Source organism: Pogona vitticeps, chromosome 7 (assembly GCF_051106095.1).
Source record: "Pogona vitticeps strain Pit_001003342236 chromosome 7, PviZW2.1, whole genome shotgun sequence".
In the NCBI taxonomy this organism is placed as follows: domain Eukaryota; kingdom Metazoa; phylum Chordata; class Lepidosauria; order Squamata; family Agamidae; genus Pogona; species Pogona vitticeps.
Window position 1 is genome coordinate 24,275,562 of NC_135789.1, and position 24,500 is coordinate 24,300,061.

The window sequence follows — 24,500 nt, forward strand, 5'->3', positions numbered from 1 at the left end:
GAGCGAGCCTTAATGCCACCAAAAAGCCAAAGATGCCTGAGCCCCCAAGAAATCTCACACAATTTCTCGGGCGTTTCTTGGGCTTCTTCTTCTTTTCTGAATGAAATTTCAGTTTATGACGAGTTATCACGGCTGCTACCCAAAAATCGTGTCTTTCTTGGACGAAAGAAAGGGCTTTCGGCTGCTTAGAATGGTTCTGTGGGAAGTCCCACCACCACCACCACAAAATGAGAAAAACAAGAGGGGGGGCCCTCTCATTTTTATAGGAAGCCAAAAAAATTTCTCACCAGTCCAGAGGAATCGCAAGATAATGGAAATAAACGGAGAATGGGAAGAGTGTTGTGTGAGGGCGTGCATCCTTTACTTCCTTACACCACAGGCTCTCAGCTAGGCTGGTTGATTTCCATCTTCTTCCTCTTGCTTTGATTCATGGAGTTTCTTTCCCCCAACAGGAGTCTGTTTGGATGGCGCTTCCTGCTGAAGAACCGTGTCTGTCTCCTGAGAACAGCAGTCCTGAGAGGTGCCCAAGCAGCCAACGAAAGAGGACAAGGGACCATCAAGCGAAGACTCGGGTGCCGTTTGGCCAATGCGCGGCTGGGCCATAAGCTCTTCTACAAGATGCCTGTTGAGTAAGCTCTCCGGGTGTAAATTATTCACAGAAAAGCAAGGGAGTGAACCGCCGGCTGCAGAGGGGCGGGAGGTGCCAACACTGTGCAGAAACGGAGCAGGATCTCCAGTTGGCCATGAAAAACCGATCCTCGGCGCATTTTGCTGTGGAGTCCGTAGCTGACTTTCCGTCCTATTTGGCCAGCGTCCAACAGGGACAAGAAGCTGCCTGGGTTCCTGGAGGCGCCGCCAAAATCAACCCGAAAATCTGGAACCCCAGTCAAGCCCCTAAGGGACCTTGATGAAGAGCCGTCACAGGGTTCATGTGGCCTTTTCTAAGGCTGACACTTCCTTTACCTCTTCCCCAGGCATCCACACCCTCGAGGGCGTTTTATCGGACAAACTCTGCCACCTCTGCCTGTTTTGCGTTGGCTTCTGCTTATGATTCAGTGTATGCCAACAGAATATTTTCTCGGTGGCCATAGCCAGAGGCTGACACTATGCTTTCTGTTTTCCTTTTTAATGTGGATTGATACGTTAGCTAAGTGGATTTATATGCACCAAGCAACTCCATAACAAGCATCACGTTTTAGAAAATCCTGATTTGGGTGTGGTGAGACTCAGTCTGTACACAGCTGAGTGGTGCTACTCTTTCCTTCCTGCTCTCTTTACTTTGGACATCTCATGAGAAGAGAGGACTCCCTGGAAAAGACCTTAATGTTGGGAAAGTGTGAAGGCAAGAGGAGACGGGGACGACAGAGGATGAGATGGTTGGACAGTGTCACCGAAGCAACCAACATGAATCTGACACAACTCCGGGAGGCAGTGGAAGATAGGAGGGCCTGGCGTGCTCTGGTCCATGGGGTCACGAAGAGTCGGACACGACTAAACGAACGAAACGAACTCTTTAGACTGATTTCATGAGCTGCATCCACAGCACGCTACACAAAGCAATTTGACTTAATCTGTAAAGAGAGAAAGCTGCCATGGCACCTCTTAACTCCAAGACTCCCAAGCCTGGATGCTTCAGTTTTCCTTTTCCCTCCTCATCCCTTTTTCCTTTCGTGTTGCGCCTTTTTTATTACAAATCTGAAGGTGGGTACTTTCTTATCTTTATTTCCTCTCTTTTTTAACATGCATAATTGACCTCCTTCCCCGTTTTAAAGCAAGAGATCAAAGCTACAAATTAAAGCCGTGGGCTTTTCCTAACAGGCCTAGAAATGGCTAGCATTGCACGGGCTGTAGTCCCAGGGGAGGCTTGGCCCTCTCGTGACTATTCAAAGCTCTTGCTTCCATTTGCCTCTTTAAAAGGACTTCTCTAGCCCGACAGTGAGGAAACTACGGTCCTCCCAGTGCTGAGAGATTCCATGTCCCATCAGCCATGACCCCCAGCCCAATAGATGGACCTTGTAGTCTACCAACCTCAAAAGCCACGTATTCTGCCCCCTCTTTTTTGTGGGAATATACGGAGAAATCTGCTGGAATATTCTTCTTGATAGCTCAGTATGAAGTGATAGCATTTCAGGTGCTATTTAAAAAAATAAGAACTGGTCTTTCACATACAGTATATCTTATTATGTTCTGGTTGGCCAGTGATGCCACTGTTCCCTGAAGGTGCTTTTGGTACAGACTTTTTGAGCTTTCGGATGTAGCCAATCCCACCCTCACACCCACCTCACAGGGCTGGCGTAGCTCTGGCCCGTTGGCACCAGACTGGCCATATTTCCAGCCCCCCCTAAACATGTCCTGCCTTCCCTCGGCTTATCGTGCTAGCCCGCCGCCACCGCCTCTCATGGGGTCTCTCCTCCAGTACAGGGAGCCTCTCAGTGGGTTTCGATACCACCGCCCATGGTCTCCTTCCGGGCCGTCTCTCTCTCTCTCTCTCTCTCTCTCTCTCTCTCTCAGGGATGGGACTCGGAGGCCCTCTTTGAAGGAGTCTCCGGTCCTTCCTAGAGGAGAGAATCCAGGAGGTGGGGCTGGAGGGGGGGATTTCTCTTCAAGACCCTGGCCTTTTGGCCCGTGGGGTCCCTCGGGGTTCTCTCTTGTCCCCTACGCTATTTAGCACCCACAGGAAACCACTGGGAGAAGCGGTCTGGCGTTTTGGGGTTCGGTCCCACCAGCATGCGGATGACACCCAGCTCGGTCCCTCCTTTCCACCTAAATCCGAGGAAGCTGCCTCCGCTCTAGATCAGGGTCTGATGTTATTAATGGACTGGATGAGGGCGAATAAACTGGCACTTAATCCAGGCAAGGCGGAGGGCCCCCCGCTCAGTCGGGAGGTGGATCAAAGCATAAGGATGCCGCCTGTGCTGGATGGGGTTACGCCCCCTCTGAAAACACAGGCGAGCAGCTTGGGGGGGGGGGGTTGCCCTTTCTGGATTTGTCTCTGAGCCTGGAGGCCCAGGTTTCGGCAGTGGCCAAGAGTGACTTTGCACAGTTAAAACTAGTGCGTCGGCTGCATCTGTTCCTGAAGAGGTCTGATCTGGCCACTGATCCGATCTCTACATCCTAGTTACATCTTGTTTGGACTACATGGGGACCGCCTTTGGAAACTTCAGAAGGTCCAAAATGCTGCTGCCCGCTTGTTCACTGAGGCCGGTTACAGGGATCACTGGCTGCTGATCTGTTTCCAGGCACAATTCAAAGTGCTGGTTTTAACCTACAGAGCCCTGAACACCTTTGGTTCAAACTATTTCAAGAACTGCGTCTCCCTTTACGGAGGGAGCATTTCTCTTGGTCCCGCCACCTTTACAGGCGCCTTTCGTGGGGACAGGTGCCTTCTCTGCGGCTGCTCCCAGACTCTGGAACTCCCTGCCACTGGAAGCCCAGCTGGCCCCATCTCTACTATCGTTCTGCAAGCAGGCAAAGACCTTTCTCTGTTCCTTAATGACGGGTGGTCTGAGAGGGGTTTTAAAATGGGCTGTTTGTGTTCTGCTGTTCTAAATGTGCTTTAATACTGATCTTAGTTACCATTTTGATATAATATTTATTTCATTCTTCATATACTTACTGTTTTAGCTTTTCAATACTGTTTTAATGATGCAAGTCCCCTTGGGTCCTTTTGGGGAGAAAGGCGGCATAGGAATAGTTTAAATAAATAAATACATAAATGTTGGAGATCACTCCTTCACGGAGTTGTTGGCAGCAGGGTACAACAACAGGTCTTTGGGAGTCATCGGCCCTTTTCGTGGGAGCTCCCCAGGCTGCTGAATTAATTTGGGAATATACAATACCATGTATTGGTTCTGAGAAAAAATTACTGATAAATATTCATACCCTTTGCTCTTTGTCCTTAAGATCTGCTTCAGAGTTTGCACACAGCTCCTCCCTTGTCATTCGGTGACAGGATCAACCCTTGTCATCGCAAACTCAATCGCCGTATTGTTTTGACTTCAGTCTCAATTCCCAACCAAAGACTAAATGGAATTATTATTTTTCTGTCGCTTCCAGCTACGAAACGGAGGCATTGCCGAGGACCGGCTGATCAACGACCTGTGTGTGTATGTGTGAAGTGATAAAATTAAGGTGATGGCTGTGCCTCCACACGATATTCGACAACCCCAGAGAGCCTTTGACCCCACCAGCCTTTTGTTGGTCGGGTCAAAAGATTTTCAGCAAAGGCACCCTGTGATTTTGAGGCGAGGACGTGGAAATCAAAAGACCAAATCAGAAAGTGATGGATGAACCCTCTAAGAAAGTCCGAGGTTTCGTTGGAAATCCCAGCCACTGAGGTTTTAGAAGTCTCTCTCTCTCTCTCTCTCTCTCTCTCTGTGTGTGTACAGTAGGCCCTCTTTTTCTGCGGGATCAGTATCCGCTGATTCATTTATCCGTGGTCTGAAAATATTAAAAGAAGTTGAACTCCATGGTCTTCAAGGCCCCTTCCCACTCCATGATTCTGTTTCTACAATTCACCATCCGATGAGCTAAAATATAGTTTCTTCAATTTGTGCCTAGATTTTGGTGTTTTGAGCCTTCTACTAAATGGGCTGTTCCTTCCCCTCCCTCCGGTAATCAATAGCAGCTACAGAACGATGGATCCTGCACAAGAGAGCAAGGGAGAGGATGTCGTCTTCCCCCGGCCACCGCTTCATCCTGATGTCACCCTGCAAGAACCCTTGCAACCATCTATGGCTGTGATCCATAATGAAGAGCCACTGGCTTTACAAAAGACCCCCTTCCACATGGTGAGTGAAATTTGTTTCACTGAATGGACTGCAGGGTTTTTTTGTTTTTGTTTTGTTTTAAGTGAGGAAGGTTTGGAAGGAAGGTTTGGAGCAATGGGTGACTAAACCACTGCGGATCCCATTCAGATTCGTCATATTTTATAAACGTTGCCAGTAAGAGGAAGCTTAGGCTCAAAAAGTGGGACATAAATTTACTAAATAAGGCTACCTTTAAGAGCTTTTCTGCCTTCCTCCAGGTAACTTGGGGAAATTCCATTTGCTGAAACAGTCAGAAACACCGTCAGGCGGACAAACCTCCGAGTCCCTGAATGCAAAGCGTGCATTAATGTGTCATTTCTGCCTTGCTTAACAAGCCACATTGGGGCAGGGGCGGCAGCTTCCATGTCCTGGCATGTCGTAACGCAATTACAAAGTTTTAAGAGGCTCTGGTATCTCTACAGACATTCTTATCGGTTAATTTAACAACAAGCCATAAGAAACCCCACAAAGGGAAGTATTAATTTGATCGACAGAGTCTTTTAATGATGTGTCCAGGATCATATAACCTGGTGGGAAAGGGGGGGGGGGGGAGCTGGCGATGCCTCCATCAGGCAGCCATGCAGATCCACTTCCAAGACTGCCATTGAAAAGGAAAAGGAAGAAATAAGGTTTCTAAAGTCCATGTTTCTAGGTAACCAAGGCCAATCCCACGAGCCACATCCTGCCCAGTCATTTGAGGAGGAATTATCCGCAGAGAGGGCAGAATACAGGAGCCGGTGGATCGTCTGGAGATGGACATTCCCGGGCCTCATTTTCAGAAATGAGAGCAGGGGCCCGGCTGTCATCAGGCAGTATCCTGTCTCTCCTTCCTTCCACTCCCCCCCCCCACAAAAGGCCTACTCTAAAAGACAGCCAGCAGGCTGTTTCGAACTCAGATCTTCTACATGATGAAAATCGGGAAGCCCGCATTTGCAAACTGCCTTCCAGACCACCCGCTATTAACCTGTTGCTGGTTTGGTGTGTCACGGCCCGATGTGAGTTACGACAGCCTGGCAAGGTGGGCCGCTGCTCAGGCTGGTCCCAAAACAAAACAGATGGAAGTGAAGGTTTCTTGCTGGAGTCCTCTCGGCCAAAAGCAGGCACCCGATTATATGCAGGAGACTCGCGCTCCCTTTCCCTGAGTGGAACTTTTAAAAGACATAAAAACCTTTGGGATTCTTACATTCATAGGCACCCAGGTTAAAATAGGCACCCAAGTCTCGGATCAGGGCCTTGCACCCATTTCTTCTGTCCTCCAGGGAAAAGAGTAGTGGAGGGGAAGGGATTTTGACCCCAGCCAGAATGTACTTTACCTCCCAATGAAAAACGATCTATTTTAGCTATTCTTTCTCAAAGCCAAAGGGAGAGAGACCACCAGGGTAACGTGTCATTTGGGTCTCCCCAGCTGCTGCTTAGCAAGGGTGCCGGGAGACCACGTCTAAACCTACTTAGGAGAATTGGCTTCAGCCCCCTTGGAGAGAGCTTGTAAAGTTCAGGCTGAAACCCAGAGCGGCTCCATACACACACCTTTGACCTGAGGCGCCTCCAGCTTTGGCTGTTGGTGCATCCGTTCATATTTTCTTTTCCAAGCCATGGAAATAATTTTTAAAAGCACAATAATTTGGGTTTAAATATAGCCCTCCTGACACAGCCTGCTTAAATTCCAGGGTGCCACTGCACAGTGCAGATTTTACTCCTCCCATCTGCCTCCCAAAGTGCGGCAGGATGACCTGTGGCGATACTCCATTTTGTTTCCAGATACTGCTCGGTTCAAACGCGGTATATCAGCTGCCGGTTAAATTATTTAGCAGCCAAGGCCGTCGGTCAGAGTTGCCTTCGTTCTGAGTGTTAATCTGCATTTCCCTCGTTGGGGATGTAAGCCAGGGCGTCCTCATAAAACCCTCGTCTCCAGCTGGGTCTTTGGTGCGCGGATGTAATTACCGCGGTACAATCATGAACTCGCAGGGTACCGGGGGTCACCTGCAATGAGGCATACAGCTGTCTCACAACAGCAGGCCACTTCTCAAAATGGAGTCGAAAAATAAAGATATTACATGGATTAGAACTCGGGCCCCAGGGGAAATCTCGATTGGGCAGAGAGCAAATGCCAGCCGTGTGCAGGAGCCATGCACAGCAGAAGCCCAAAGTTGGGGGGAGGTGGGGGGAGAGAGAAAAATGCAGGCTTTTCCCAACCCAATAAATATTTTTGTTACTTGGAAGATTCATGCACGGCCGAGGTTCCAGTGTGATGCATCAGCCACGCTTAATGGTTGCATGGAAAAATCCCAGCCACCCCTTCCCACCCCATAATGCAGCTTGGCTTTTGAGCGGTGTGGACCCCCAGTATCTAAATTTCGGAATATATAGGAATGCACCAGTGGGGCGGAACTGAGCAGCCAACGTTGGTGGCTCTGAATTGGCCACAAATCCGGGTTTTCGATCCCAATTGTTGAAGAGCTCTCCAGAGCCCTGGACCATTTGCCTGACATGGATTCAGAAGATTGGATAGCTTTTTTTTTCCCCAGTGAAAGTCTGGAGGAAACCCTGGACTGGATCTGTCACCCCGCTGACCCTGGAGCCGCCAGCATTTGCTGGATTTGAGACAGATTCGTACACCTTCTAGCCACTTTAAGCAGCGTGTTTCAGCTCACCGTTGCAAGCAGCCACGATGGGGGCCACTCCTGGCTACACATCCACCCCAACAGTAAGTCATTTGAGGCGTGTTTGGATAGATCTGCTCTTTCTCTCTTTCCCATCAAACTCAGAGCAGGAAAGGACATCAAATCTTTACAGTCCTCTCTCCTTTCACTTTTTGCACCAGGGCTTTCTCTCCCCACTCGTACCCTTTCTCCCTCCATCACCACCCTTTGTAACCCTGTGCCCAGAACATGGTCACCTTATGGATTTGGACTATCAATGCCCAGATTCCTCAGTCAGCTGTACTGATTGGGGATTCTGGGAGTTGGAATTCAAAACATGAGGTTTCTCAGTGCTAACCAGGCATGATGGAAGCCTCTGTCAAGGGCTACAGAGTCGGAACCGACTCATACCGATCCTAACAGTTCCATGCCCCCCGTGAGTTTCCATGGCCAAGTGGAGATTCAAACCCAGGCCTCCAGAGTCCAAGCCTGTCATTCTATCCACTACACCACACGGGGTACCATGGTGGACGAGAGGTGACCCTAAAAGCTTGGGGCAGTTGCCCTCTGCGTGGGTCCCGCCAGGCCAGGTGGATTCTCTGAATTGTAGTCCGTTCCAAAAGAATCAACCTTTATAGCATAAGAAAGGATTTAAAGAAAAGCCTTGAAACTTTGTGCCTGCACATCTTTCTTCTCGCTCTCTCCTCTGAAGCTGACCAGACAAAAACTGTTCCAATATAGGATCTGAATCTGCTAGTCGCCTGGGGCGATCGTTCTTCTTTGTCTGTCCGACCATATCGACTCTCCCTTGACCGTTTCTCTCTTGGGCAGAGAATCAGCAGATTAAAAACACAACAGGATGGGATTTCAGGGCTCATCCCAAAAAAGTGAGGATCGTTCCCCCCCCCCCCGGATCACTCACTCCAAGCTTCTATAACTATTTCAACTTAAATGTAATCTGATTCTTCCAATTTGAACCTCGACCCCATAAAATAGCCATCCTCTTCTCATCTCACTGTTTCCTCCCCCCTTTTCTGCCCCATGTCCACCCCTTTTGTTATCTTTCCCTTTCCCCAAGGAGGGGGGGGTTCGATGTAAGGCACCCCAAAGATGACATCACGGTGGATGTTGAGGGAATTTGAATTCTGCACATCCTCCCGTAGGGACTAGAGGCTTGTTCGAGCAAAGAAACAGACAGGGATGCTGCATCTGAAATCAACTGGGTGCCAAATTAAATGGAATTAAATTGAATAAAATAAAACAGACCCTGTTCCCAAGTGAAGGAAAATAATCCTGCAATGGAAGGAAAGCAGATTGATTTGGATATACAAGTAACATCATGTAGATCCGTTAAACAAATCCGAATCAATGGATGATGAAACCACCTTTTAAACACAAGCTAATACTATGTGTAGAGACCTGTAGGAAATCTACAAAAGGGGGGAGGAACAGAGTTCACCATCCAGGCTCGGTTGAGTTGGTTTTTTTAATCAAAATGTGAAATCCGGCTGCCGCGTACACTTGCCATCACCGCACCTCCCCCTTCTGACACCCTCGTGGCTTCCCTCCTCCACGCCCCACCCTTGGGCATCTCCCTTACACAAACTCCACCGCCCGCCTTGCACGAGGGAGGAGCTTCCTTCCCCGTCTTCTGTGACGTCACAGAAGGGCTGGCCAATGGCAAATGAGAATAAGGGGCCTGCTCGCAGAAAAGGCCCCCTCCCCGCCCGGCCTCTCCCTCTCCGGTTTTGCATGAAAGCTCAGCTGTTTCGCCAGGGACTAGCAGCGCAGAGGGACCAAAAGCTGGGGCGGATGCAGCTGCTCAGGTGGAGGCCGATGCAGTCCACAAGAAACCCAAGGGCCTGAGATGGTGTTCCTTTAAAAAACAAAACAAAAAGGGCTGTGTGTGTTGGAGCTTCCCGTTTTCTCTTACTCCGGTTTCCCATCTCATCCCTTCCCTCCGGGAAACCCAAGTTCCATACTGGATAAAACCAGTCCCGTCTTGGAAGGATCAGGACCACGACGCTCCGTAAGACAGTGGAGGCACCAGAGAGGAGAGCAACCCTTCCACGTCGCGGGTGGGAGACATCCCTCTCCCCCACCCCACCCAAAAAACGCAACTCCATGGAGTAGCCGTGAGTTCAAACCCACTGGCCAGATGTGTGGGGTCAGCCGATGGCCCACCCAGCGTGGGTCCCGTGTCCTCGCCAGCGTCGTTTCCCGTGCCACCCCTGGGCCGCCGCCTTCGGCACAGGTCCCGCCGAGCCAGGCAGATTCCCTGAATCGCTACGGGTTCTGAAGCCTTTTATTGTGCAAGAAAATCAAATCCTTTAAAAAAATAAAAGCTGAATGATCCAAAGGGCGGGGAGGAGGGCAGCAAAGGCAGCGGCGGATCCGGGAAGGCATGGCGTGACATTCCTGTCGGCAGCCCACGAGAGGGCATCATCCACGTTCTGCGTCCTCCCCCACGGCAGCTGCGAAGCACCGGTTCCTCTAAGCCAGCGGGCTGGTGCCGGCCCCAGCTGGCCCCCTTGGCTACGGCCCCAGCCCCAGCCGGCCAAGCTCCCGTCAAGTCCCCTCGCCCTCCACGAGGCGGCCCACGGAGGGTTCGCGTGGCCCTCTCCGACGTGGGGAGGGCCGCTTTCCTCCGGATCACACAGCTGGACCTGCCGCCAGGCTTGGTCCACCAAGAGCAGAGCCCAGCCAACGCAGGAGGGAGGCTCCCCGGGCACAGCCCCATTGCAGGGGGAGCATCCACCGCTCCCGCGCCTGCCCCCTTGGGCTAAAGTGTGCCCACGGGTGCGAGGTGTCCGAGGGGGAGCGCCCACGGCTACGCCATCTCCTGGATCCTGTGGATGTAGCGGTGGAGTCCCTCCGGGTCCTGGAGGGCCACGTCCTGGCAGACCCACTCCAGGTCCTCCTCCTCCTCCTCCTCGTCGGCGATGGGGATGGCGTTGTAGGCGGCCAGCTCGTCGGAGGGCATCGTGGCGAAGGTGGTGAACTTGACCCGCTTGCGCTTGGAGGTGGGGGAGTTGAGGGGGTCCTCGCTCTGGTCGCGGGTGGAGCCTCCCGAGGAGCCGTCCCCCCGCCCGTGGACCTGGCTCTGGACGCTGGTCTGCGAGGAGCCGCTGCTGTGGTGGTCGCTGTGGCAGCAGGTCTGGACGTTCTCCAGAGGGTTGCCGGGGCTCTCGGGCGGCAGGGAGAGCTCGTTCTGGGCCCTCAAGGGCTGCCCGTTGCCCAGGAAGACCCAGTGGTGGGAGTGGTCCAGGTTGGTCTGGCCCTCCGGCGGGATCCGCTTGTGCCGGTACTTGAGGACGAAAACGATGCAGTTGATGAGGAAGACCAGGATGGCCAGGCAGAAGACGCCCAGGAGGGCGTACATGCCGATCTCCAGGTCCGTCAGCCCCCGAGGCACCTGGACGTAGCCCGTGGGGATGGTCGGGAAGTCCTCCGTGGGCAGAATGGCGCTCGGCCCCCGGCTGTCCTGGCTGGGCACCAGGCGCCACTCCGCCTCCCCCCGGGGGGTGGTGCCCACGCCGCCCCTCTCCCGCCCAGGCCCGCTGGGCGTTTGGACCGGCTCGTAGTCGTAGGTGGGCTCCTCCTCCGAGCTGAAATGGACCCGGACGCTGGCCGAGGCCGTGGCCAGCACGCTCCGGCGCTTGGTCTTCTGGCAGACCTCGCAGATGGTCAGCTCGGCCCTCACCAGCTCGCCCGTCCCCTCGCCTTCAGCCCTCAGCAGCGGGAAGGCCCGGTCGGGCACCACGGACACCACCGCCCGGTCCTGGCTGCTCAGCACCAGGGTGTAATCCTTCGGGTCGTACAAGGAGAGCGGGGCCGTAGTCCCGTCGCTGTAGGACAGCCAAAGGCTCAGCAAAGCCTCCTGGAAGAGGGGGGAGGAAGGCAGGGGTGGGTGGGGGATTAGAACAAAGTCAGTGGAATTAAGACTCCCCCTCCGCTTAAACCGGGGGCCCCCTCAAAATAATTTATTGATTAAAAGTATTTGTACGCTGCCTTTCTCCCAAAGGATCCAAGGCAGCTTACTGAAAGAAACAAAGTTAAAAGTGAAAATAATCATTAGAATATTGAAAAGGAATGAAACAGATATATTAAACCTTATCAATGAGAACAATATGCGAAAGCCCAACTAATGCAACAGAATATAGCAAGAACTCCGTATGCACAGAGGATTGGTTCCAAGCCTCCCCACAGAAGCTGAAAATGACAGATAATAGCAAATACTAAAAAAAAATTTAAAAATTCCAGAAACAAGTATTTTCATTGTGTATTTACTGGAACTGGCCACTAGAGGGAGACAGATATATTCTTCAACAAGAATACACAGCATGTTCTCTTCCTCTAGTGGCACATTTTGGTAAGTACATCATGAAAATGCATGTTTCTAGTTTTTTTCTTTTAATATTGCTCATATTTTCAGATTGTGGATAAGTGAAGCAGTTAATACTGATCACGTGGATACAGGAGTCCTACTGTGCAATAATCCTAAAAATTCCCTTGGTCAACCAGTCATTGAAAGGGGAAGCTTGCCTGAAGAGAAAGGTCTTTTCCTGCTTGTGGAAGGACAACCAAGATGGGGCCAGCTGGGCCTCCAGTGGGAGGGAGTTCCAGAATCTCTGGGAGCAGCCACAGAGAAGGCCCCCTCCATCAAACACACCTGTGAGGGTGGTGGGAACGACTGTGACACACCATACAGCGGGTGTCCCTTCATTATAGATCACAAGGAAGCCAAATTCAGCGCTTTGTATATTTTGGAACACCACCACCCATCAGTCCCGTGGGCAAGAGGAGGGACACATGGGATAGGCAGTCCAAAAGAAAAGGAGAGCCACCAGGCATAGATCCACTGATCCTCCACTGCATGCGGGACACGAGATGCAAACCTTCGAAGAGTTTTGCACCTCCTGGTTAAGTCACTGTAATATCCCTCTTCTGCACCCGGACTTCCCCTTCTGGGAATTTCCCTGACGAGGTTTTCCCTACTCAAGAAGGGCATCAGCCCGGCCCGCCTTTACCTGCTTGGAGAAGTTGAGGGTCTGCTGTGCGGTCGTCTTGGCCACGATGGTGTGGCTGTTCCCAGGACTGGGGTGCAAGGAGAGCGAGAGATTGGAGATGAGCTGGGCTTTCAGTTCCGCGATGGTGACCTTCTCGTCCACCACCGTCACCAGGGTCTCCCCGAGGACGGCCTCCATGAGCGGAGAGACAACCTGCCAGAGAGAGGAAAGGGATCGCGGTCGTTCGTGGCCAAAGAATCCAAAGAAGAACCAGCTGCCCATTGGCACATTGGCTTCAGACAGCAGGATCCCCATATCCGCGGGATCAGTATCCACTGATTCAATGATCCACTGCCTGAAAATATTAAATGAAAACCCCCAGAAATACATATTTACATGTTTTTTCAAGGTTGGGGCTTGGAACCGATCCACCGCAGAGATGGCGGTCGTATGGTACAGTGGTGCCTCGCACAACGAGTGCCTCACACAACGATGAATTCACACAACAATGCCTTTTTCTGTTAAATTTGCTGCCTCACACAGCGATGTTTCCTATGGGGGATTTTCACACAACGATCTCCCTTTTCGCTCCTGTAAAAGTGTCTTACAATGTTTGGACGCTGTTTTAAATGATTGCAATGGTTAGTCCACCTCCTGAAACCTATGCAAACTGATTTTGCTGTTGTTCTGACACTTCGTTAATTTATGATGATTTTTTGAATTTTCTCCATTGGAAACCATTGGATGGTCTGTCTAATGGTTTCCAATGGAAAAAACAAAAAATCATCATAAATTAACAAAGTGTCAGAACAACACCAAAATCAGTTTGCATAGGTTTCAGGAGGTGGACTAACCATTGCAATCATTTAAAACAGCTTCCAAACATTGTAAGACACTTTTACAGGAGCGAAAAAGGACTTCGCAAAGGCATTGAAATGTATTGAGTCGGCTTCAATACATTCCAATATAGGAAACATTGTTTCACTCAATGATGTTTCCTATGGGGATTTTCACTGAACGATGGCAATCCGTTCCAATTGGAACGGATTAACTGGTTTTCAATGCATTCCTATGGGAAATGGTGTTTCACAGAACGATGTTTCACACAACGTTGATTTTTTTGGAACCAATTAACATCGTTGTGTGAGGCACCACTGTATTTTAAAATGCCTATAAATAGCTCAGAGGCAGGACAGAGACCTGCATCCACAAGACCAACCCCGATGGATAAAACTAAAGCCCCTTCTTGTCCTCCCCGTTATAGCCCTTTGGTTTCGTCCAGCAGGAACCACTGAAACCAGGAGCTGCCACGGCATTTCATAGAAGCACAGAACTCTACGGCCAGAAGGGACCTCGAAGGTCCTCAAGTCTGTTGGAAGAGAGGCAGGGTGCGACCCAGCCCGTGTCCCTATGTATACAGTGGACCCTCGACTTACAGACGGCTTGACTTACAGACTTTTCGAGTTACAGACTTCTCTGGCTGCAAAATTTAGATTCGACTTGCAGCCAGAGAATCGACGTACAGACCAGAAAAAAACCAAAATGGAATAAAAATAGAATAAAAAGCACTGGTTATGGGATTAATCGGTTTTCAGTGCATTGTAGGTCAATGGAGATTCGACTTACAGAATTTTCGACTTGCAGCCACCATCCCAATATGGATTAATTCCTTAAGTAGAGGGTCCACTGTACAAGAAGGATGAAGTCGTGGCATTTACTTATTGAAACTTGTGTAACCCTCACCCAAACTGAACTTCAGGAAGACTTTTTCTGACAGTAGCAGAGGGTTGACAGTGGCAAGGGGGGTGTCCGTCCTCCCCCATTGAAATCTTTTCCAAAGAACCTAGAGGGCCATCCATCAGAGGTGCTTCATCTGTTGATTTCTATGTGCCATATGGGCTCGCGGGGGTTCTCCACCCACGCCTCTCTCTTCCTCCTGCTCCGGAACCAACCTGAGGCCGGCGGCTTCTCATCTCTTCCGCGTCTCACCTTGAACAGAGTGGTGCCCGGCTCCCGGCCAGCCAGGGTGTTGCTGTCCACCAGGTGGGCCACCCGGATGTCCTCCACCTTCATGAAGTCACTGACCAGGTCGGTGACCTCCACCATCCACTCGGGACCCAGCATGGTGACCACTTGGTCGGTGCCCTCCGAGGAGGTGGTGTGGAACTGGGTGAAGACCTGCAGGGTGCTGTGCTGGTACTGGAGGGTGCAGCCTCGGCTCTGCCGGCGCTCGTCCTCCTCTTCGTCATCCTCGCTTTCCCGGATGGACCTGGAGAGAGAGAGAGAGAGAGAGACCCATGGAGTCAAAAGCAGCTAGGACTAGGCAATCAGGAAGTACGTTAGTGGTCAACTCAGATCTGACACAGCTCTCCTTTTTTGGTCTACACTTTTTCCTGCAACGCTGGGGTGGCTTGCCAATCTCCCCCCCCCTACTTTCAGGGTGACCCTGGCAGAGGAGGCTCAGAATCTTTCAAGGGTCCTCAAGCCAACGGCTCCATTAATAGCATTTTAAATCTCTTTCCTCGGTGGCTTGCGTAACAACAAAGCAAGAGCATTTTCGCTCGCAGGCTTTTGGGTGCACCATCGGAGATGACGTGGTGGCACAAGATGGGGAAAAAAGATGAGGAGGGAAGAGGAAGAGGCCAATGGTCTTTCAGCAAGATCCTGACATTCACAATTTATATATGTCTAGAAACACCACTTTATACATTCTACAGTGGAAAAGGGATGAGTGTGTGGCATAGAAAGGTTGCGATGCTCCGAAGTCCGGAACATGCATCTTAATCCATATTGACTCCAGTTCTGCAGAGGCGATGTGACCACTCCAGGTTTTGGCCCAAACTTGACAGGAGTGGTCCGAGGTGCTGGGACCTATCTTCACCCCAATAGGTTCAGCACCTCGGACAGCTCCTGACAAGTCTGACCTTGGCTCTAAATCCTAGAACAAATTCACATCTCCCGCTGTGTTGAGAGTCACCCGCCTGTCCTGGTCTGAACTGGACTAGGCCTCTGTTCAAAGGTACTCTGATCTCCCCTCCAGCCCACCTCCGGTCGGGTAAGATCGGAACTCGCCACCCCTTCACTTGGCTGAGTCTTGCGTCAGACAGCTCAATGTGCAGCGGGAGTTTGGGGACCCAGACGGTCATTTCCAGCAAGGCGCTGAGATGCTCGTAGCTGAAGGACACCCCGGCGTTCATGGAGCCCCGTGACTCTTTGCCGCTCACGAAGACATAATCACAGCCATTGGAAACCTGGAGGGGAACAGGGAATGAAGAAACAATTCCTTTTGGATAAATAACCTGCAAAATTCACAAGAGTTCTTCAAATGCCACAGAAATAATGTGACATTTGAAGAACGTTTTATTAGGTTAACCTGAAGGATTTAAGAGCAGTCGCAAGATGACTGTTGAGTCTTAGTTCAACAGGAGGCTGGTAGCTCCTGTGCATGTGGGGTGTTGAATGTGTTTTGGGTTTCGGTCCGAACTTTGAAACCCTTTGGATATGAGAGAAGAAGTCGTTAAGAGATTCCGCCATGGCTCAGACAAGTTAACTCTCAACACTCTTGTTTTGATGCTTTAATTTGTGGATCCACGTTAGTGTTGAACTAGGGTTTACACCTCTCCCCCCTCTCTCCAATATTTGAAAAATTCACAGTGAGGACCATCCTTCCCCTGAGAGAAACGTCAATTTGGCCAATGGAGGTGAAGGGAAGAGTTTCTAATTTTTCCCCCTTCTTTTCTGGAAGACTTTTTAAAAAGCAGACCAAAATTTTCTTTTAAAAGTTGCCTGAAAAGGAAGCAAACTTGAGAGCATTTCCCATTCCGAGAGGAGAGATGAACGAAGTGGGTTGTTGGTTTTTTGTTGGTTGGTTGGTTTCTTTGAAGCTGGTACGGGGCATTTCTGCTTTTTGAAAGCCTTTTGGAGATTTCCCTGAGGATAAATCCCAAGAGGAACCGTAGGTAGGATGATAAAAGTGAGGTTTTTCTCCCAACTCATTGGGGTCCATTCCTGCTTTTGGAAAACCTTGTTGAGATTTCCCGTAAAATAAATGCCCTGTTTTGAAGGAAACCTTTTTGCCTCTATTTCTATTTCTGGACTGTCCTTTGGCCATCGCTGTTCCACTGATTGTTTTGAACTATCCTATTAGATGTGTGGGGGTTCGAGAAGAGGAGAGGCGGTAGATAAACCATGAAATAACCATGAAGACAACAAGAGCAACCGATGAGACCTGCCAGGTCATTTCTGGAACACCAGTGAACAAATTCAAAACAAGGTTGTGGGGGATGCCTCGTCTTGGGTTAGAGTGGGGGGGCATATAAGGCATCTTCATTTCATTGGGTTGACCTGAAGAATTTAGGAGTAGACATTTGGCTCCTTGAAGGACAAGCTGGCCCTCGCCTCCAAGGTACACAAGCCAGCCAAGATGGCAACTGAGTCTCAGTTCAACAGGAGGCTAAGTGTCGAATGTGGTTCGGGTTTCTGTCCGAACTTTGCTGAAGTGATCCAAGAAGGTGGGCCCTACTCACCCCCTGTAATGAAGTTCAGCACTTTGGATAACATTTTATGGACTTTGTTCCTAACCTCTGCTCTTCTCCCTGTAGAGAGGCCCAAGGCAGCTTCCAAAAAGTGTCACATCTTTAAAGTTCTGGCTAAAATCCCGGGCAGATACACAGCTTCACTGACACTGCAGCCAGCCGTCTCCCCTGACAAGGGCCCGATTCCCCCCCCCCCCGAGTCCCAACTCATGAAGAGAGCAGGTGTGAATAGCACTCTTCCTTTTCAGGCGGAAAGTCTAAATGCAACTCCCAGTTTTAGCAGAAGCTGTAAGAAGCAACGTTAGCTGTTTGGACCTCCATGCGGAGGGGAAACCAGGTGGCACCTCCTTGTCCTAATCCTATTTTGCATACGTAAGTTAAAGGTAAAGATTCCCCTTGACATTTAGTCAAGTCGTCTCCGACTCTAGGGTGCGGTGCTCATCCCGGTCTCCAAGCCGTAGAGCCAGCACTTGTCCATAGACAGTTTCCATGGTCACGTGGCCAGCACAACTAGACATAGTATGCTATTACCTTCCCACTGAGGTGGTACCTATTTATCAATGCACATTTTTACACACTTTCTAACTGCTAGGTTGTCAGGGACAAGCGACAGGAGCTCCCTCCGTCACGTGGATTCAATCTTACAACGGCTGGTCTTCCGACCTTGCAGCACAGAGGCTTCTGTGGTTTAGCCCGCAACACCACATTAGCAAATCAGTGGCCCCAATGCTGTTGTCATTTACATAAGGTGTGTGTCACTTCCTGCGGCTAACTGTGGAGGTGTTGGGATCCATCTCCATTGTGCACATGACCATGCACCCAACTGCATAACCCCGATGGGCCCAGCACTTCATCAATTAGCTGCAGTTAGCCACTGTAAGTTAGGCACATCATAAGGTTCTGGTCCAAGTCTTCTTTTCTGGATGTTTTTGGTGAGGCATGACTTGCAGTCCTGGCTTGAACTGGAGAGGAGTTAACCTTGTGTCGTCCGGGCTACTGGTTATGAGCCCCTCCTTGGAGGCTGCACCCATCCCAAATTCCTTCTCTCCTTGAAATGGCACTCGCTAGGTAAGCTACTTGTGTGTGTGTGTGTGTGCGCGCTTCCATCTTATTGGGATCTATTTCTTCTTTATTCCCGCAGGGCGCCTTGAGGCAGGCTTTGCTGTCCAAGAGACACAAGCTCAGCAGGTCTCAGACAATCTCGGCTTGGCATCGGAATAAAAATGAGCCCGACGGATGCATCTCTGGATATTGTGTCATTCATCAACATAAAGACGGGATGTGCTGTCGCCCGCAGCCCCAGCGCTCATAAACCTACTCGCCGCCAATGCAGGGTTTTGCTACCCCTCCTGGACTTTAGGGACTGGCTGATAACAACGTCTGCATTGCTAAAACCACCTGAGAGAGGACCTCAAAGAGTCCACGTTTTCACCACCTTGGGGGAATACCCTTCATAGGAAAAAAACGAGCGTCTTTTCTTGGTTGCACTGAGATCTACCGGGCATAAGCTGGACCCACAGGGAAACGAAAGTACACGGAGGGTGTCCGGCTGTGGCCCAACCACCCTGGACTTTTCCACAAGGTGAGTGGTGTCGTTCAAGTTGCTGGTCCCTCGCTCCCAACACCGCGATTGGCAGCCTAATTTGCCACCATCAAAAGCAGATACATATTAGCAAAAGCCCAAACGGTAACAAAACGTCTGCCAGGATTTCCAAGGAGGTTGTGAGAATGTTGAGAAAGCAGCCAGACCACTAAAATCATCATCAGTGATTCTGCACATAAACCCATCAGAGAATCAAAATCCAGCTGTTCCCCCTGTAAAGAGGGAGACAACCAGGACTTTACGCTAAGAAAGCACATTCTGGGAATCTCCTTTGCCCTAAGGGGCAGCTATAATCTGGACTTTTCCCCTCTTTTGCAAAACGATGGTTTCTAAATCTAAAATGCTAAGGAAAAAAATAAAAGTTTTTTTGGTAAGGTTGCCTGATGACAAAAAATGTGGTTCTTTCACTCTCGTGCAAAAGGAAACAACCTCACAAGGGTTAACTGTTTTCTTGACATGTTGAATCATCCTTTTTCATTGAGGATGAGAAAATCTGTGAGTAAGCATTACCAGGGATATTTTTGGACTACAAACCCCACAATTCTTCACTCTGGGAGTTCTACCTGACAGGTGCTTTATAGGCAACAAAATGGGGCTCGCTTGGGAGCAAAGCCTCACCTGGAAGGTTTCGAGGCTGAGCCTGGCCCAGGTCTGCCCAAACGTCCTGTGCAGAAAGTAGGTAGCATCCCAGGTAGCATCAGGGCAGGAACAGGAAGCTTGGATAGAGCTGAGGCTAGCTCAGCATGAAATTGTCCAAAAAAAATCCAAAAATCCAATCCAGGGGGTCAGACTGGATGGCCTTAGAGACCCCTTCCAACTCCATGATTCTAGGATTCTGTGCTTCTACATCCCTTAAGTTCCCCATCTCGGAAAGTGTAAGATGGAGATTTCTGTAGAAAATCCGATGACTTTCTTTTCTTCTGGTGTGTGTATATGTGTGTGTGTGTGTGTGTGTGTGTGTGTGTTGAACTCGAGGCCACAACCAAACTGTGCACTTCTAAGGCACGGAGGCAGAATAATAGCCCTCGCAGCAACTCCCTGTTTTGCTGGAGGCTTCTTCCTGGCATCACTCAAGCTCCGAGATCGATAGAGCTACTCCTGTTGTTTATACCCGCCTGTGTCGTACACACCCCGGGAAACCAGGAGACAGCCTGCTGACGAGGACGCCACCGCTCTCCTTAATGCTGAATTATTTACAGTAACAGATAGCGGGTGGCCTGATGGATGGCGCCGGTTTATGGCCCTGACGGGGAAATCGCCCCGTCTCCCATCGCTCCAGGTACACTGGCTGGGCTGCCAAACGTACATAACGCGACATAATTCAACAGGGGCCAGAGAGAGAGAGAGTGAGAATATGTGCAAGGACTTAATGGAAAACAGAAGGTGAGGGGCCAGTGGCTTGATAAACGATTCATTCCTGTGCACCCGGCTCAGACGCACGCACTCTCCTGTTCTTGTTCCTTGCACCCTACCGCCGTTCCCCAAGAGCCGGGGGGGGGGGGGGGAACAGACAGCCTCGAGAGAGATTTACAAGCAAGCAAGTAAAATGATTCTCATGTCTCCGACACGGAAATGGAGAAGCGCTACCGTGCTTATTCAAGCCAAAAAGAAGCATTAAAGATTGCACCAGTAAATCAAGCAGATTATTTTATCCAGATGCGGGGGAGGGAGGAAATTGGCACAAGACAATCCGAGCCCCTGACTTGTCTCTGGAGATCTCCAGGCCATCCTTCTCTGGGAGATCTGACCCTCGCAGAAAAGTAGGAGAGGGGGAGTGTGGTTTGGGGATAAGAATTTGGGAGAGAGAGAGCGATGCCCCGTGGCCCTGAGCAGGCAGGGTGGATGTCGTCAGGAAGAAGCAGCTGATGATGCTCATATATCCATGGGACAGTGAATCCGCTCCAGCTTTTAGTCCAAAGCCAAAAGCCCTATCTCTGGAAAATGTCCGCCACCTTGGAAAGCTCCTGTAAGTTTGGACGAAAACACGAAGCGGCTTCATCACCCCCATCGACCCTGGCGCACCTTCCCTAAGCTTGCCCACCCTCCCGTTCAGCCACACAGAGAAAAACTGCACTGTACACACGGTTCAGCTTCTACACTTGAAACGAGAGGGTTTTGCTCCAGATAACAAAATCTCTGATTGGTTCCCCTGGGGTGGCTGAGCATTGCTTGACCGGAGTTATTCAAGGTTCTAAACCAATTTTGGGGGGGCGTGGTTCAGCCACTTGGGCAGCTTCCGTAAAGTCTGGACTAAAACCCAGAGGGGATTCGCTCCTGTCCTTGCTGTTGTGGGTAGCAAGAGAAGTTATTTAGTACTGTAGGAAGGTCTTGAAGAAGGCGGACTTCCCAGGGCTGGCTTCCACCCCCCACCCCACCCCACCCTCTTGCCGCTTCGCTCACCTACCTTGATGATATCCTCATTGCTGGACTTGCACTTCACAAGGCCCGAAACGTCCATGGTCGCCCCCGTCATCTCGATGGCAATGACCTTCACCGGGATGGCCACCGTCCTCCCTGTGAGGATGGCTGTGTTGATGATCTCTGTGTCCTAGGGTAGTGAAAGCAGAAGTGTGTTAACTCACCTCTTACACAGACTTTTACACACACCAGATTTTGGAAGAAATCCATTACTTAAGATCCTGATGGCCTGCAACTTGTCATGCTCGGTCTGCACAACAGGGACAGATTCGGCAAGTCCTCAAAACCGTCATCATCCTAGCATTCTTGGCTTCTTATTTCTATGTCCTCTTTTAAGTAAGTCCAACAAGGTCAATAATATTATAACATCACCATCGTCATTATTATTATCCTCTTGAAACTGCAGAAGCTGGAAGGGTCCCCATGGATCATCGAGTCCAGCCCCTGTCAAGGAGACACCGGGGTGTGTGTGTGTGTGTGTGGGGGGGAATCGAACCCCCGACCTCTGGCTCCACAGCCAGATGCCCAAAACCACTGAGCTATGTCCTCTTCCCCCTCCTCCTGCTGCCTTGGCCTCACAATGATGTCGAGAGGTAGGTTTGGCTGAAATAAGAGTCACTACGTGAGGCAGGAACCCAGTTCTGCCAGGTTTTAATTCGGCAGCTCTAACCACTGCACTATCCATCCAGCCATCGGGGCAAAATGATTTAGAGTATCAGACCGGGACTTGAGAGACTTGGGTTGAGGCCCCCACCAGACCATAAACTTGGCAAGTTGGCCCTAAACCACCTTTTCCCCCCTTTCTGTCTTTCACTCAGCCTGGCTTAGCTAACAGCGATGTTTCTTCTTCTCCGGTCGGGGCTGCATGAACTGTGCCTGCCTTGGAATCTGGGGTGAGTTATAAATACTACCAACAAGTTGCAGAATCTTCTGGGTTCTTAAGGGTGAATGAATTTATTATGGCTTTGGTTTCTCTGATTTTCAGCATATGCACGATTCTTATATCTGCGCAAGTCATCTCTGGCTTACGGCAACCCTATGAAGGACTGACCTCCCAAGGGTTCTGTCCTGAACGGCCCTGCTCAGGTCTTGCAAACTCAAGACTTGTGGCTTCCTCGGTGGAGTTGATCCCTCTCATGTTTCGTCTCCCTCATTTCCTGCTGCCCCCAACGTTGTGATCCTGTCGTGATGAATCCAAAACGTTCCCGCCTTGAATCCTTTTGGCCATGGATCTCATCAGAAGCATGAGACCCACAGAACCTCTTGACAGAATAAACCGGTGCGCTTGGCCTCTTTAGAGTAAACATTTAATTTATGGATTAATTTTTCTGGATTATAGTAGTCTATTTACACTTGGGGGTATTGCTTTGTTGTCTAATATTTCTGAGAGCTTTTGGAATTTGAGGGGACCAGTGGTTAATGTTATAATAAAACCATGGCTCTAATGTTTTGGGTTTTTTTTAATTGCTCGGGAGGGGGTGGCCTTGGGGCTATATGGGGCTGAGGGCTATACTGTGCCTCCCTCTGGCGTAAATGGCTACACATTCATTTCTTCCAGCATTATTAGTATTTAGGCCTTCCCCCAAGCTACGATGGCAGCCCTGAACAAGGACATTAAAACAAAGGTAGCGAATAAATTAATAAGAAACCGTCAGGCTTCGGCAGCCTGGGAAACCCCAGCTTTAATTGTGGGAATTAAAAGGATAGGAAGAAGCATCGGAGCAGGTATCAGGGTTCAAGGCAGAGAGGGAGGGCAAGGGGGAGACTCACCATGGCTAAAGGGAGGATGGCCCGGATATCCCTCTGGATCACGGTCAGCTCTGTCACGGCTTTCTCCAGGTCTGGCGGTGGGCTGCGGCCCCGGTAGTCAATGTGCCACATGATGCGCCGGGTGACTGACTGGCTGGTGAAGTTCTCCATCTCAAACTCCAGCTGCATGATCTCGTACGGGGCATCATCCTCCCTGTGGGGAGGCAAGGTGACCATCACTCGGGTGGAAGCACAGATCCATATCCACTTTCTGGCAGGTTTCTTTCCACAAAGGAAGGCAAAAAGCAGGCGCTCCGGTGTCAGGAGGCTGACAAATCCTGCTCCGGGTTTTAGTCTGAACTTTATGGGAGCTTGCTGAGTCTGCTTTGGAAATAGGATCTGGCACCCCAGAGAGCTCCGGCTAAGTTCAGACTGGACCCCAGACCAGATTCACTGTTCCTTCTGAAGTCAGAATCACTGGTTGATGATGGTGTGTCGGACTACAACTCCCATCCCTCCACAGCCAAGAAATCGAATTTGTAGTCCAGGGTATGAGAGCTGTAATCCAGCATATTCAGACTGGGAGGCACGCCTCTGATGGAAACCAGAGGCTCTCTGGCCAGTTTTCAGATCCATGTTAAGATGAGGGTGTCCATAACAGACAGAACGTGATCCCCATCCCTGTGTCATAGAAGGGCAAGAGGAAGTAGTGGCTCTAGCCTACAAAACAGACTCAGCAATAGGGATGGGATTTTCAGATTTCTTGGACTACATATCCCATAACTCCCCATTCTGGGAACTCTACCTGACTTACTCACACCTAACAGAAATTTAAATATGGCTCGCCTGGAAGAAAAGGCCTCACTTTGAAGGCCCTGAAGCTTAGCTGGGCCTAGCCTCCACCCAAAGCTTCCTGTTCCTGCCCCAGTGCTAGCTGGGAGCTTTCTTTCTGAAGAGGAAGTTAGGCCTAGTTCAGCCTCAAAGCTTGACAGCTGAGGTCTTTTCTCCCAGGTGAGCCGCAGTTAGGTTATCTGTGAGGAGTCTGTCTATCAGATAGAAGGAAGGATGGGATTTGAAGTCAATTAAAAAAAAACAACGCCATCTTAGCAGTACCGTGGCTCGCTGTGTCAGACTTTGCCACACCTGTGACACTGGAGACTCTGCTCTCTCTGCGGACCGATCCATCTGAAGGGTAGCAGCTTGAGAAAGGCTGTGGGTTAAAAGAGAGGCTAGGGAACAAAAAAAAACCCAGCCTCTTGCAATCTGTTTGAGCCGTTCCAGATGAGGCTCGTCGGTGGTTGAGCCGGCCGGCCGGGTGCTCCACAGATCCGTTGCGTTCATTTATTCAAGATACGCATCTGGCGCCCTTCCGGGTGGCTTCCATCAAAGCCGTCTCGCCGAAAACATGATTAAAAATTCAAGAATGTTAAAATACCAGAGTCCTACACGCGAGGGGGGCAAGCATCCAGCCAGGCAATGAAAGCCACCTGTTCCAAGCTGCAACGTGGCCTCCTTTTTTTCTCAACGAAGCAGAATTAGGCAGGGATAGACTGCCCCTGGCCATTCAAGTTCCATCCCTAAGAATCCTAGCTAATTACTCACTTCTATCCTGCAGGAATCTGAAAGGACACTTTCAGCCGGATTCGCCAGGTCTCGTTTAATTCAGTTCCCCGGAGCCACACAGCAAGGGATGGGAAGCCCAGATCTCGCTTCACTCCATAATCATTAGGGACAAGATT

General features: G+C 50.3%; 1 protein-coding gene and 1 long non-coding RNA gene across 4 annotated transcripts in view; one reads left to right on the forward strand and one right to left on the reverse strand.

The window, feature by feature from the left end:
- Positions 1–19,864, forward strand: part of LOC140701734 (uncharacterized) — a 34,289-nt gene extending 14,425 nt beyond the window's left edge. Inside the window, exons 2-4 of the long non-coding RNA XR_012080676.2 lie at positions 453–1,701; positions 4,625–4,790; positions 18,133–19,864. This is a non-coding gene — a long non-coding RNA (uncharacterized LOC140701734). The remainder of the gene's footprint in view (positions 1–452; positions 1,702–4,624; positions 4,791–18,132) is intronic.
- Positions 8,920–24,500, reverse strand: part of TMEM132E (transmembrane protein 132E) — a 167,269-nt gene continuing 151,688 nt past the window's right edge. For all 3 annotated transcript variants that reach the window (XM_072978336.2, XM_020803964.3, XM_020803963.3), the window contains 6 exons: positions 22,783–22,975; positions 20,999–21,142; positions 15,502–15,707; positions 14,446–14,725; positions 12,478–12,669; positions 8,920–11,327 (listed from right to left, as the gene is read on the reverse strand). In XM_072978336.2, coding sequence (XP_072834437.2) covers positions 10,278–11,327; positions 12,478–12,669; positions 14,446–14,725; positions 15,502–15,707; positions 20,999–21,142; positions 22,783–22,975 — 2,065 coding nt within the window. In that variant the 3' untranslated portion in view covers positions 8,920–10,277. The remainder of the gene's footprint in view (positions 11,328–12,477; positions 12,670–14,445; positions 14,726–15,501; positions 15,708–20,998; positions 21,143–22,782; positions 22,976–24,500) is intronic.